The 11,918-nt window shown below is 42.2% G+C and overlaps 1 protein-coding gene across 1 annotated transcript; it reads right to left on the bottom strand.

The window, feature by feature from the left end:
* Positions 1–5,164: 5,164 nt before the first annotated feature.
* On the bottom strand, positions 5,165–10,720 carry LOC310855564 (tubulin beta chain). The gene is made up of 5 exons (XM_083760615.1): positions 10,562–10,720; positions 8,081–8,189; positions 7,789–7,899; positions 6,255–6,499; positions 5,165–6,123 (listed from the first exon to the last, which is right to left on the bottom strand). The coding sequence occupies exons 1-5, from the start codon at positions 10,616–10,618 to the stop codon at positions 5,311–5,313; spliced, it is 1,335 nt and encodes a 444-aa protein (XP_083616741.1). The 5' UTR covers positions 10,619–10,720; the 3' UTR covers positions 5,165–5,310.
* Positions 10,721–11,918: the final 1,198 nt, after the last annotated feature.

Here is an 11,918-nt window from a genome sequence, read left to right as displayed (position 1 = left end):
TAAGCTGGACTTTCAACCTTACATGTTTGACTTGAATTGTGATCTCACTGCACAATGTCTTGTTATTGATTGATGGCTTGCAGCAGTGAGAGACTGTCACTAATGTAAAGAAAATTCAGCTCTTTGGGGGTGGGTGTCTAGACGGCCACCATGGTTGGCTATCAAAGCCAAACATTTCTACCATTTAGAATCTGCATACATACATTACTGTACATACTGTCTTTTATCAGGAACGGAGGAAAGAGGAGTGTGCCAATGTCTGAATTGCCAGAGGAGACTCAGAGGCAGAAGAGAGCAGCCTGGAGAGCAGCTTCCAGACGCTATTATGCCCGAAAAGTCGCCCGTCAACAGACACGCCCATCTCCATCTGGCTTTATTCCTCAGTACACTCCATACTCACTGCCACTGCCAGTCCCTTTCATGGACAAACAGAGGAGGACAATGATATCTGAAATGCCCGAAGACACTCAGACCATGCAGAGGGAGGCCTGGAGGTGCTATGCAAAGAAAATGGGTCGTCTTCAGGCAGATCCCACCCAGCTCAACCACCTTGACTTACACAATATAGATACAACTGCTCATCTTCAGGCACATCCCACCCAGCTCAACCACCTCTTACACAATACAGATACTGCTCATCTTCAGGCACATCCCACCCAGCTCAACCACCTCTTACACAATACAGACACAACTGCTCGTCTTCAAGCAGATCCCACCCAGCTCACCTACCTCTTACCCAATACAGACACGACTGCTCGTCTTCAGGCACATCCCACCCAGCTCAACCATCTATTACACAATACAGACACAACTGAAGGGACTTCAGGGCAGAACAGTGGTCTTGGAGGAATAGTGTGTAGCTAAGAGACATTAATTATGCCCCATGCATGAAAATAAACAAAATGTTGCACATAGGTCCTGTCCTGTGAAAAACGTCCGTAACTGGCATGATGGGCTAGTCCTGATGATGACATGTTCACATACTGCAACCTGGCAGGTATTACGTCATCACTGTTTTTCTGTGTATAGCTATCTCTCCCTCACAATTTACCTCACTTACCACACATGATCCAGCCAGATTTTGGAATTCTCAAAACTTGAATTCATAGTGTATTCAAATTGTTTGTAAACAACTACAGCAAATTCTCGCTAAATGAATCTCCTGTACATTTTGATGTCATGGTTAATGTAGTGTGGTAAATGTCAGTATTGTATCTCTACTTTGTATAAATTATTGCAATCAATGGAAATTGATGATTACTTTTTAATGATTTTAATCCATGCAGGGGAAGTTCACCTGGTGCATGGGGAATTACCAGCTTCACCAAGCTGATAGCTGCTCTGCTCAGATGGTTATGATGAGCTTTTGGGGTGGTAGCAATTAGGGCTTAGGGGTTAAATGACTTTCTCAGGGACACTTTGACACATAGCCCAGGGCTGAGAAGCAAACCAGTGACACTTTGATTACCAGGTGGCTTCTACCCAATAAGCGACGGCTGCCCCTATCTGTCAGACCACGTAGCAACGACCGTCTGTACATCCTCCCTCCCGATGCTGAATGGAGATGCTCCAGGCAGCTTTAGTGCTTTCGCCCACAACGTTTGAACCTATGGTACACATGGACTTCTCATGGTTGGAGTAACGATTCAAAGTCAAATCATAAATGACTGTGTTGTCAGACACAGCCAGGAGAAACAAACTGGGTCCAGGGTGCTCCACCAAAATATGCTGTCTGAGAGCACTAAAACAGCACAGCACTGAGAGAAGAGTAGTGCTCCAGTGCATGTTTACCATATAAGTGCATGGTAGAAAGGTGCTGGAGGCACAAAGAAAAGATTTCTGTGGACAGACATTGCTCCTTATTAAATTCATGTTTGTCATTTATGGATCAATCACTTTTTGTTTAAAAAATATAATCTGTTTATATCAGGTTCTGGGGTTCCTTGACAGGGTTCCAAATGGAACCTTACAGGTCTGTAACTGAGAGAATACAAATATGCTCTCAGCTAAATTTATCTGAATTTGTGAAATCTTAGCCTGGGATATTCACTACATCATTCTGTGGATTGCTACTCACATTCTGTGAGTATAAAAATGACAAAAATAAAATATTCTGTCTGCTTCCTCAGTGGATACTTTCAGTGGCAGGCAGCTAAAGGGTTTTTGGGGGCCAGTCTTCTAGATGGAATCCTGTAAAAAGCCAATCTGAGAACCCATCTGCAAATAAAGGAAAAACGGCACCTCTTAGTTGAAAAAGCATATATCTAAACCATAGACTGTAAAGAATAGATCTAAACCTGTGAAAATTCTCTATGGTCTCTCGCTACTGAAGCACAAGTATCGTGGCTGTCTTGAGTAGTAACTGACAAAATAAATCGGGCTGGATCTCAGGCTAGTGCAATCTGCCTTTACATGCAGCCCTGGCGATTTCCTATAAGTCATACACACTGACTCAAGGGCTGCGTCCGAATTGCTAGGGTTGTTCCCTACTCCCTACCCCCCATACGGGGATCCAGACTCTAGTGGACTCTATAGTGAAGATTTCGGACAATACTCCCTGTATGGGGAGCACCGACTCTGACGTCAATATCGGTAGAGGGCGCTGTAGTTCCGCGGGTTCATGTACTTTTTATTTGCATGAAATCCCCATTAGGTTTTTTCAGATCGCCTCATAAAGAACTGTTTGAAAAATAAACAAATTATCCCGGCCGTTTCACTCATTTGGATATGAAGAATCAACTGACTACAAGAAACCAGTCAAAACGCTGCGGCTGAATTTCCGCTAGGAACAGACTGTATCAAATAAGAAATAAGTGACTGCAGGCTGTCACCTCCCTGCAAGGACAGTTTGTTAAATTCATGAATGAATAAAGAAAAAATAGGTTAATGAAAATATGTTTGCAGGCATTTAGGCCTATATATCTATGATAAAAAGGTTATTTTAAAATAACAATGGGCCTATGATTATTATCAATAAATTAATATTAGGCTATATCCATTATCCAGCAATATGAAAACAGTGCACAACCTTGACAATAGGCTATATGAAAATATCAGCAGCATGACCACATGAACCCCCGCTAATCCTGGGGCGGGGGGATACGGCAAAAATAGCCGATCTATAAGCAACGCGCAACGTCCGTGTTGTGAGCTTGTATACTTTTACTTGGGTACTTTTGGTAAATAATTACCAAAAGTAGCCGATCTACAAGCTCTGCTCACAATACGGACGTTTGGTGTTAACAGAAACAGCAGACCAATAAATGACTGCCTTGTCTGCCTACACAATGAAGTTTTAATGCATTTATCGCAATTCAATGAAATAATGTTAGATAGCATATTTTTTCATGGCAGGAATGAATGAATATTAATAAAACATATGTTCGGACACAATTAATATGTGTCTCACATGCATGTATTTAGCCTACGTTTGGGATAAAGAATCTCACAAATATATTCTACAGCAAGCAACTGATTCCTCTCCTAACGTCATGCGCTGGGCCTGGGTGATACAATGAATCAGATTAGTAATACTATTGCAAATGAGTAGATTTATTATAAATAAAATAAAACCATTTCAAATAAATGCACAGATCATTTGTCTCGATCTGTAGCTTCGAGATCCGCCAGGGAAGAAAAGAGGGGAAAACGAAAGTTTAAAAAGTACATTTGTGTTGAGTTCTTTCGCTAGTTCAACTTCTGCCTCTTCTGAGTTGGAGCGCGATGAGCGCATGCATGCAGAAGCAGCGCACGTGCGCAAACGCGTGCATGTGCGCTCAAGAGCGAGCTTGCGCAATGCATTATGGGGCAGATTTGCTTCGCTGTGTTTTTGTAGTGACCATCGGGAGCTCCCTACAATTCCCGGTGCATTGTGGGATACTTCAGTCCACTACTGTAGGGTGCAAAAATGCTCACTACATATTCGGACACTATAACAAAATGGCGGAACCCCAAAGTAGTGCACTATATGGGGCATAGGGAATGAATTCGGACGCAGCCAAGGTCTCAAGTTTGGTTTCTTAATTGTCAATGAACCATGCTCATGTCTCCTGGTCTACTCCTCAAAATGGCCGGCCCAACTTACTGCTGCATAGCAGCTGTAATGTAATGTTGCATTCAAGTGGTTGTGGTCTATTCTTCATATCTCCTCGTATGAAGGTCTAACCCACCAGTGATAGAAGAATGATAAGAATCACAGCTCCCAGTTTGAATTCTATCAATGCACTGAAAGGGACAAAATCATTTATTCAGATCATTGAATGGTCTCAGTAGCTGTCTACTGATCAACCAAGATCTCAGTAGCTGCATTCTATGCAATGATCACAGCTAGTGTTTTGACATCTACTTAGTGGCCGGTTAAGACTGATATGGGGTTACGGGATTTACATGGCCGGTTAACACTGAGGTTAGATTTTGTGTTCGGATTAGTAATGTCTGACAACGTGCCTCGTCACTGTCAAAACAGAATGCAGCTACTGAGATATACTAAAATATGAATACATTTGATGAGCACTCACAGATGGGGCCCCATCGTCTGACCGGTTCTACTTAGTCAGAATTTCAGTAATTTAATTAGGAATTTAGCAGATAGTCTTATCCAAACAGGTTCTTAATTGCACAGAACATTTGAATATTTAGCGGCCAGTTACTGGTACTTAATTTAATTGTACTGAAGTGACAACAGACTATGAATATCTTCTTGAAAGTGATTTTGGGATGAATGGTAAGTCTAGTAAGGTAACAGACATCAACATTGTCTCAGTGAATGCAGTTCCAGAATCTTTGAAATGTTGTTGGCAAGATATTAACATGAAGTTATGTAAAGTCTATGAGGGGGCGGGGGGGGGATACTTACAAAACCTGGTGACCATACAGAAATTAGCTTTAAACTCACATTTTATGTGGATTGGTAGAGCTGCAACAATCCTGCTTTTGTTTTCCTTCTTGTTGAATACTATATGCAGTGAGTTCATAGTAAGTATACAACAGACCTTTTGTCTGTAGTAAAATATGTAGTATCAAAATCACCCTTTATGTAGTAACTGAACTGATTATTATTAAGAAAGTGGAAACTATGTATAGCCTATAGCTTCTACCACAACAGAGAACTGCATACAGGTCTAAGAGAGCAACATTGTTCATAAAATACAATGACAAAGACAAGAAATTGTCAATCGCCAATTTATTTTCAGTCAATTACAAATATAATACATAATGAGTTTTCTTAATTCTAACACTGCTCTGGTCACTATTCCATTTTTAATTCCGCTTCATTTGGACTTGGATCTCTTGATCGTCACAGCAAATTCTTCAAGCGTCATCCTCAGCCTCCTCCTCAAATTCTCCCTCCTCCTCAGCAGTGGCATCCTGGTACTGCTGGTACTCTGACACCAGGTCATTCATGTTGCTCTCTGCCTCTGTGAATTCCATCTCATCCATGCCCTCGCCAGTATACCAGTGCAAGAAGGCCTTACGACGGAACATTGCTGTGAATTGCTCAGATATGCGCTTGAACAGCTCCTGGATGGCCGTGCTGTTGCCAATGAAGGTGACGGCCATCTTGAGGCCGCGGGGTGGAATGTCACAGACGGCGGTCTTGATATTGTTGGGGATCCATTCTACAAAGTAGCTACTGTTCTTGTTCTGGACATTAAGCATCTGCTCGTCCACCTCCTTCATGGACATACGTCCACGGAACACGACGGCCACGGTTAAATAGCGGCCATGACGTGGGTCACAGGCAGCCATCATGTTCTTAGCATCAAACACTTGCTGGGTGAGCTCAGGCACTGTGAGGGCACGGTACTGCTGGCTCCCCCTGCTGGTCAAAGGAGCAAAGCCCGGCATGAAGAAGTGCAGACGAGGGAAAGGGACCATGTTGACGGCAAGTTTGCGGAGGTCGGCGTTGAGCTGGCCGGGGAAACGTAGGCATGTGGTCACCCCACTCATCGTGGCCGACACCAGGTGATTGAGGTCTCCATAGGTAGGTGTGGTAAGTTTGAGTGTGCGGAAACATATGTCATAGAGGGCTTCATTGTCAATGCAGTAGGTCTCATCTGTGTTCTCTACCAACTGGTGGACTGACAACGTAGCATTGTAAGGCTCCACCACTGTGTCTGATACCTGGAGACAGAAATTAACAGAAAGGAATTCATTCTCAGTTCCTTAGATTCACAAATTCAAACCAAGGAAGACAAAAAAAAGCATCAAAAAATAAAAACTAGTATCATGCAACCATCACATGCGTAACTGACCTTGGGGGAGGGCACCACACTGAAGGTGTTCATGATACGGTCTGGGTACTCCTCGCGGATCTTGCTGATGAGCAGGGTTCCCATGCCAGAGCCAGTACCACCGCCCAGAGAGTGGGTTAGCTGGAAGCCTTGGAGGCAATCGCAGCTCTCAGCCTCTTTGCGGACCACATCCAGGACAGAGTCCACCAGCTCTGCTCCTTCTGTGTAGTGGCCCTTGGCCCAGTTGTTTCCAGCACCACTCTGGCCTGAAGGAGCAGGAGAGAAACAAGTTGTCATTTTTTATAACTTCCAAAACTGTTGAGGGTGTTACCTTAAAATCCACCCATCCCTTTTTTTTATGCAAGAGTTTTATTGCAAAAAAAAAAAAAAAAAAAACATTTGGCAGCCATAGAGACGTTGCCTTTGTTCATTTCAAATGATATATTAAAATACGGGCTCTCACCAGGGCACCCGTGAAAGCTTAGACCCATCGTGTTTGTGAGAAATTATTTTGTGCTCATAGTCATACACATTGTATTGTATGTGTTTAATGCTTTTGTGGGTGGAGTAATATATGCACATAATAGCTTCCTAAGTAGTAATTCAAAAGCTGCTGCATACAGTGTGTGCCAGTACGTCAGACATGGTGCAAAAGTCCCATTAATATTGTTCTAGAAAATTGTATTATGAGCTGTTATGTCATAATTTTAATTCAATGTAGTCTTACCATGAGCAACATGATTGTAAAACAATGCTATATGCTCCTGTAGAAGCCATAAATCTGTATGCAATCAATCTATCTTTAATAACATGCATAATTTGCGATGTCATGGGGAAATACTCACAGTGTAGCTCATGTTACCATGGAAAGTTTAGCTAAGCAAGCTATTATAATTTATAAACTATCATTTGGTTGGAAGCATAAGAAAGGTATGCGCAGTGGTTTATCATTTATAGGAAGAGTAGTTCCTCCATGATTCTTAAAATATGTACTCCGTCTTGTACCTTTGCCTTTTTCAACATTTTTATGGTCATGTTTCATCACATTCACAGGCTGGCTTGATTGCAGACGTAGAAGATTTTCTGAAATGTCACTCGAAATGAATGAGTTCTCTTCTGGCATTAGCACATGGTCAAAAAGCGGCTGGTCGCTGTGTAGCTCTATAGTATATTATTAGTATTTTATTTGTAGTGTAGACACTAATAAATGTTAATTTATTCAGAGTACTCCCCTATAAAGCCTCTGTTGTCAGCTTAACAGCAGCAGAGATTAAATTCCTCTGTCCTCTGACCCAAACCAAGCCTCTTTTGATTAGTCTTTTTTGATTGAGCGTCTTTAGTTAGTTGTTTTCTGTTAAAGATTAGCCATCTTCAATTTACATATTTTTGTACATTTTTGTGTAAATAAATGGATATTCAGTTTGAAATCCTTTGTCCTGTTCGCTTATGTTGCGACCTTTACACCCCAAGAAATAAGGGTCGTAACAATGCGGTATCGTTTTATTATTAGGAGTATATTATTTGTCCTGTGTGCTTTAGTTTTTAGTCCACTCACCAAATACAAAGTTGTCAGGTCTGAAGATCTGCCCAAACGGCCCAGACCTCACAGAGTCCATGGTACCTGGCTCCAGATCCACCAGGATTGCCCTGGGTACATATTTACCACCTCCACGAGAAAGAGAATAGGAGAAAGTAGCCATCAGCAGACAAGACTAAGCAAACACAAACACGGCTATTTTCAGTGCATGACACAGGCAAGTAAGTACAATCAAGGATAGCTCAGGCTTAATATGTCCTTGATTGTGTTTTATATAAAATACCAAGTGTCAGAGGTTGTGGTTACCTACCTGAAGCTTCATTGTAGTAAACACTGATCCTATCCAGCTGCAGGTCACTGTCGCCATGGTAAGATCCAGTAGGGTCAATTCCATGCTCATCGCTGATTACCTCCCAGAACTATACAGACACAAAATGGAAGGTAGCACATGACAGTTACTAACACTGAAAGTGTCTTTCCATTAGCCATGCATGTGGTTTACTGGAAGGAGGACTAGACGAGGAAAACAGCAGCAGGGTTAGGGTTTTCTGGGGAAAATAACTGCATATTTCTGGCTCCCAGAAAGTTATATCTAACCATTGAACCCGATACAGCTGTATATTTCCATATTCATAGGCTGTGCTGACAGCAGAGAATGGTTCTTTCAGACTCAAAAAGTGAGAAAGCACAAAGGATCTATAGATCATGCAGAGGCTAAACTTAAAATTATCTTATTTGCAGGCAGTCACACTGACACTATGCTGAAGGAGCCAATTTGTCTAAAGGAGATCTGTATTCACATCATGGTGGCTCTTTAAAAGACCACACTTGGATCTCCTTGTGTTTTTATCAAACACTGGCGTGACCGATAATTTGCAGGCATGCATTTATATGCACTGTGGTTTTCTGTGGACAGCAGCATTAAGGAAGGGATTTAGAGTAATCTGGATAAGCAGGCCGTATTTCAGCTCAGTATTTAAGAGATTGGAGTTAGCTGTAGACTTAATACCACACTGCACTTTATTAAAACCATCCTATATAGAGAAAATAGAGATGTGACCTTAATCTGATGGCGATCACTATAAGAGCTGGGAGGAGGTGAGAGAGACGCATTGGCAATATTGACAAACTAACAGCCAGAGGCAAACTACAGTATTGACGGAAAAGGTATAGCTAACCATAAATAATGGAGACAATATGCAGGAGGCAATGCCACACCCTGACCCTAATTCACCACCATTTAATACACCAGCAAGCCTGTCAATCATATGGGGTGGGGGGGGGGGCTATCAGTAGTATTATTGTAACACCGTATTACACACTGACAAAGGCCCAATACATCTTCAATACAAGACAGGGACTTTTGATTTATTTGGGCCTTGATATAGATTTACTCCAGTTCTCATTTTCAATGCAGATATCTTGAAATTACAACAAAACTGTCAAAGTAGTAGGGTTCTACATGAAATCTTTATCATATGGTCTTTGTTCTGCTATGGGGCGTTTCTTTCTATTCGGTAATGGCAAATTAAGTCAACCCAGCAGAGAGAGACCAATGATTCACAATGAATCCACACTGTGCATCAGCTGTTCCTCCCCCACGCCATCCCTAATTTGGTTTAGTGAGGAGAGGAAAGAAGACATGCTTATAAAGTCAGACCCCACTTTTTCTGGACATTAAAATCTCTGTCAGCAGAGCATCAGGATAATGATGCATCCTGTAATACATGCAGGCCCTTGCAAGTGTGTGGTTACTGACTAAGATGCTTGGCTACATCCATTATCATACAGTATGCTGTCCATTAATAGTGCTCAACTAGGCCTAAATAATAAATATACATAAGGGAGGAAAAAAATGATCCATGATGACAGACCGTTTGTGTATAATTATATATTGTTCACAGAGGCTTCTGCCTGGTATAGACTGAAAGACAAACTAGCCACTAGTAGAAGATGACAAAGACAACTTGTTATAAATGTTATAAACTGTTATAATTAGCTCATGTGATAAACTTATAAATGTGTTCCCCTACTTTATGGAAAACATTGATGATATCCATTGCAAAATGTCCTCTTTTAAAAAGGAAAATGGTCTTTGTTAATTAGGCTGCCCCACCCTTCCCCTGCCACCCCCCCCCCCCCCTCTAGATAGCGCTTTGCTGTACATCCGCAGTCTGAGTCTACATTAATAATTATCGTGATCGATAGGATATTGTTGATCCACCATATTGTGATGCGAGGTGAAACGACTTGGCATGCATATTCTATTCTAACTCACAGGCACGGCTATTGTCCTGACTCCGAACAGCAAAATAGCAACTCGTGGCAGACAAAGGGGAAAGGGACCAAGGCAAGGCAGCGCTGCATACACTGACGGACAATGACAAGTGAAGAATAGACTGACAACACTGGTTGGTTTCTCCAGACATTGTCTTGAGGTCATCTGAATGAATCCCCACCCTCGAAATCCAGACACACCCGGCGCAGTGTGAACAAAACCCGTGGAGACGAGAGAACGTTAGGCCTACTGTTATTACCAGACAACTGGCCCGCTATTCCACACCCACCCACCAGTTACCGCAGAGAAAAAGCAGAGAAAAAGCTTACACAATAGGCTACACATGCAGTGACAGCTGACAGGACTATTGTGTAGGCTACTTAATCTATACTGTGTTAAATTAATATGTTGCCGTGTGTCTGAGGAAAGTCTACCAGCCTATTCCAAAAATCAAAGCATTAAACATAGTTAGTCATGTGCTCTTTATATTATTAGATGTAACCGCTTCCTTACCTTGGCACCAATTTGGTTACCGCACTGGCCTGCCTGGATATGCACGATTTCCCTCATTCTGAATGTAAAAGTGTTTTAACAACGAAGCAGAAATACAATACACCTACGCTGCTGCTACCACGCTTACGCCACGACGATCCACCGAGCACTTTTTAAGTTATACTATAGCAGCATCCGCACTCCGCAGGGTGACAAAGCATTTATATCTCTGGCTGCGGTTGAGACCGGGCGTGGCCAACTGCAGCCTCCGCTGTTAGACTGGGATTGGCTCAGAGGAGAGGAGAGGCGGGGTTAGTTAGGATGTACATTACACGTCGACGTACGACGGTGCCGATATAGGCCTATAATGTATTTATTTTTATTTTCAGATAGCCTATATCTTTAGATTTGTTTGTTTATGCTAAGAAAATGGGGGCATTATGCTCTGCAAAAGTCTGCGTGGTGGAACAAATAATAGATCTCAAGCTCTTATATTATCTCTACCCTATGTGTCTGGTGATGCTTGGATGTCCATGAGAGTCTGGCCAGTGGCCATTGATTGATTGATTGATTGATTTAAATATTTATTAACAGTTTGCAGAATTACAGTACAATTCAAGCACAACTCAATAAGACTGTTAACTGTGAGTGGACGACCCAATACATTAAGCATTACTGTTTACAAGAGGGTCCACCTTGTTCAATTCATCCAAACATGAGGAAAAAAAAAGGAACTGAACAAACACTATTGCAATGGTTACTATATAGAGCTCCAGGCTGGAGCAGAATGTGACCTTGCAAATCGTCTATTTTCAGCTGGGGATACATACTGTCATAATATGATGAAATAAGGCTTAAGGCAAAGAGACTTGTTTGTGCCAAGTAGCATGCATGAGCAATGGCCAGTAGACTGCAAATCTCTCCTTTATTCTACTGAGGCCACATTTTTGGTTCCAACCACTGTGTCTTTGTGATGCAGAGAAGGTGAACAGATGATATCTGATGAGATCTGATGTCTGGTCCTCACTTTGAGGCATGGAGGAGGTGTGATATTGTGGGGGTGCTTCATGGTGACTTAATGAAGGAAAAGCAGCCAACAGCAAATGTGGGAACTCCTTCAAAATTGATAGAAGGGAAAATCTAACAAAAACTAAGTCAACAAGGACGTTTCTTTTGTATTATTTTTGGAGGATCATGTATGAGAGTCTACTTTGTCTTTTCAGGTGACCTTCCTCCTGAGGGGTTACATGCCGGCATTTCGACATACCCCCATTCCGACGTAACGCCATTTCGACATACCCCCATTCCGACATAACGCCATTTCGACATACTGCCATTTCGACATACCGCCATTCCGACAGGCCCATCCACCCCTTAG

Source organism: Protomyctophum parallelum (genome assembly GCF_964188405.1).
Source record: "Protomyctophum parallelum genome assembly, chromosome: 3".
Lineage (NCBI taxonomy): Eukaryota > Metazoa > Chordata > Actinopteri > Myctophiformes > Myctophidae > Protomyctophum > Protomyctophum parallelum.
Note: the sequence above shows the minus strand (reverse complement) of the source record. Positions and strands in the feature narration are given on the sequence as shown.

Bases quoted from the DNA above. Each gene is read 5' to 3' on its own strand.
- LOC310855564 (XM_083760615.1), bottom strand. From the start codon at position 10,618: ATGAGGGAAATCGTGCATATCCAGGCAGGCCAGTGCGGTAACCAAATT. The intron at 7,900-8,080 runs GTAGGTAACCAC...TTTCTCGTGGAG, and splicing joins TTACTACAATGAAGCTTCAG to GTGGTAAATATGTACCCAGG. The intron at 6,124-6,254 runs GTCAGTTACGCA...TTCTGTCTCCAG, and splicing joins GTGTGGTGCCCTCCCCCAAG to GTATCAGACACAGTGGTGGA.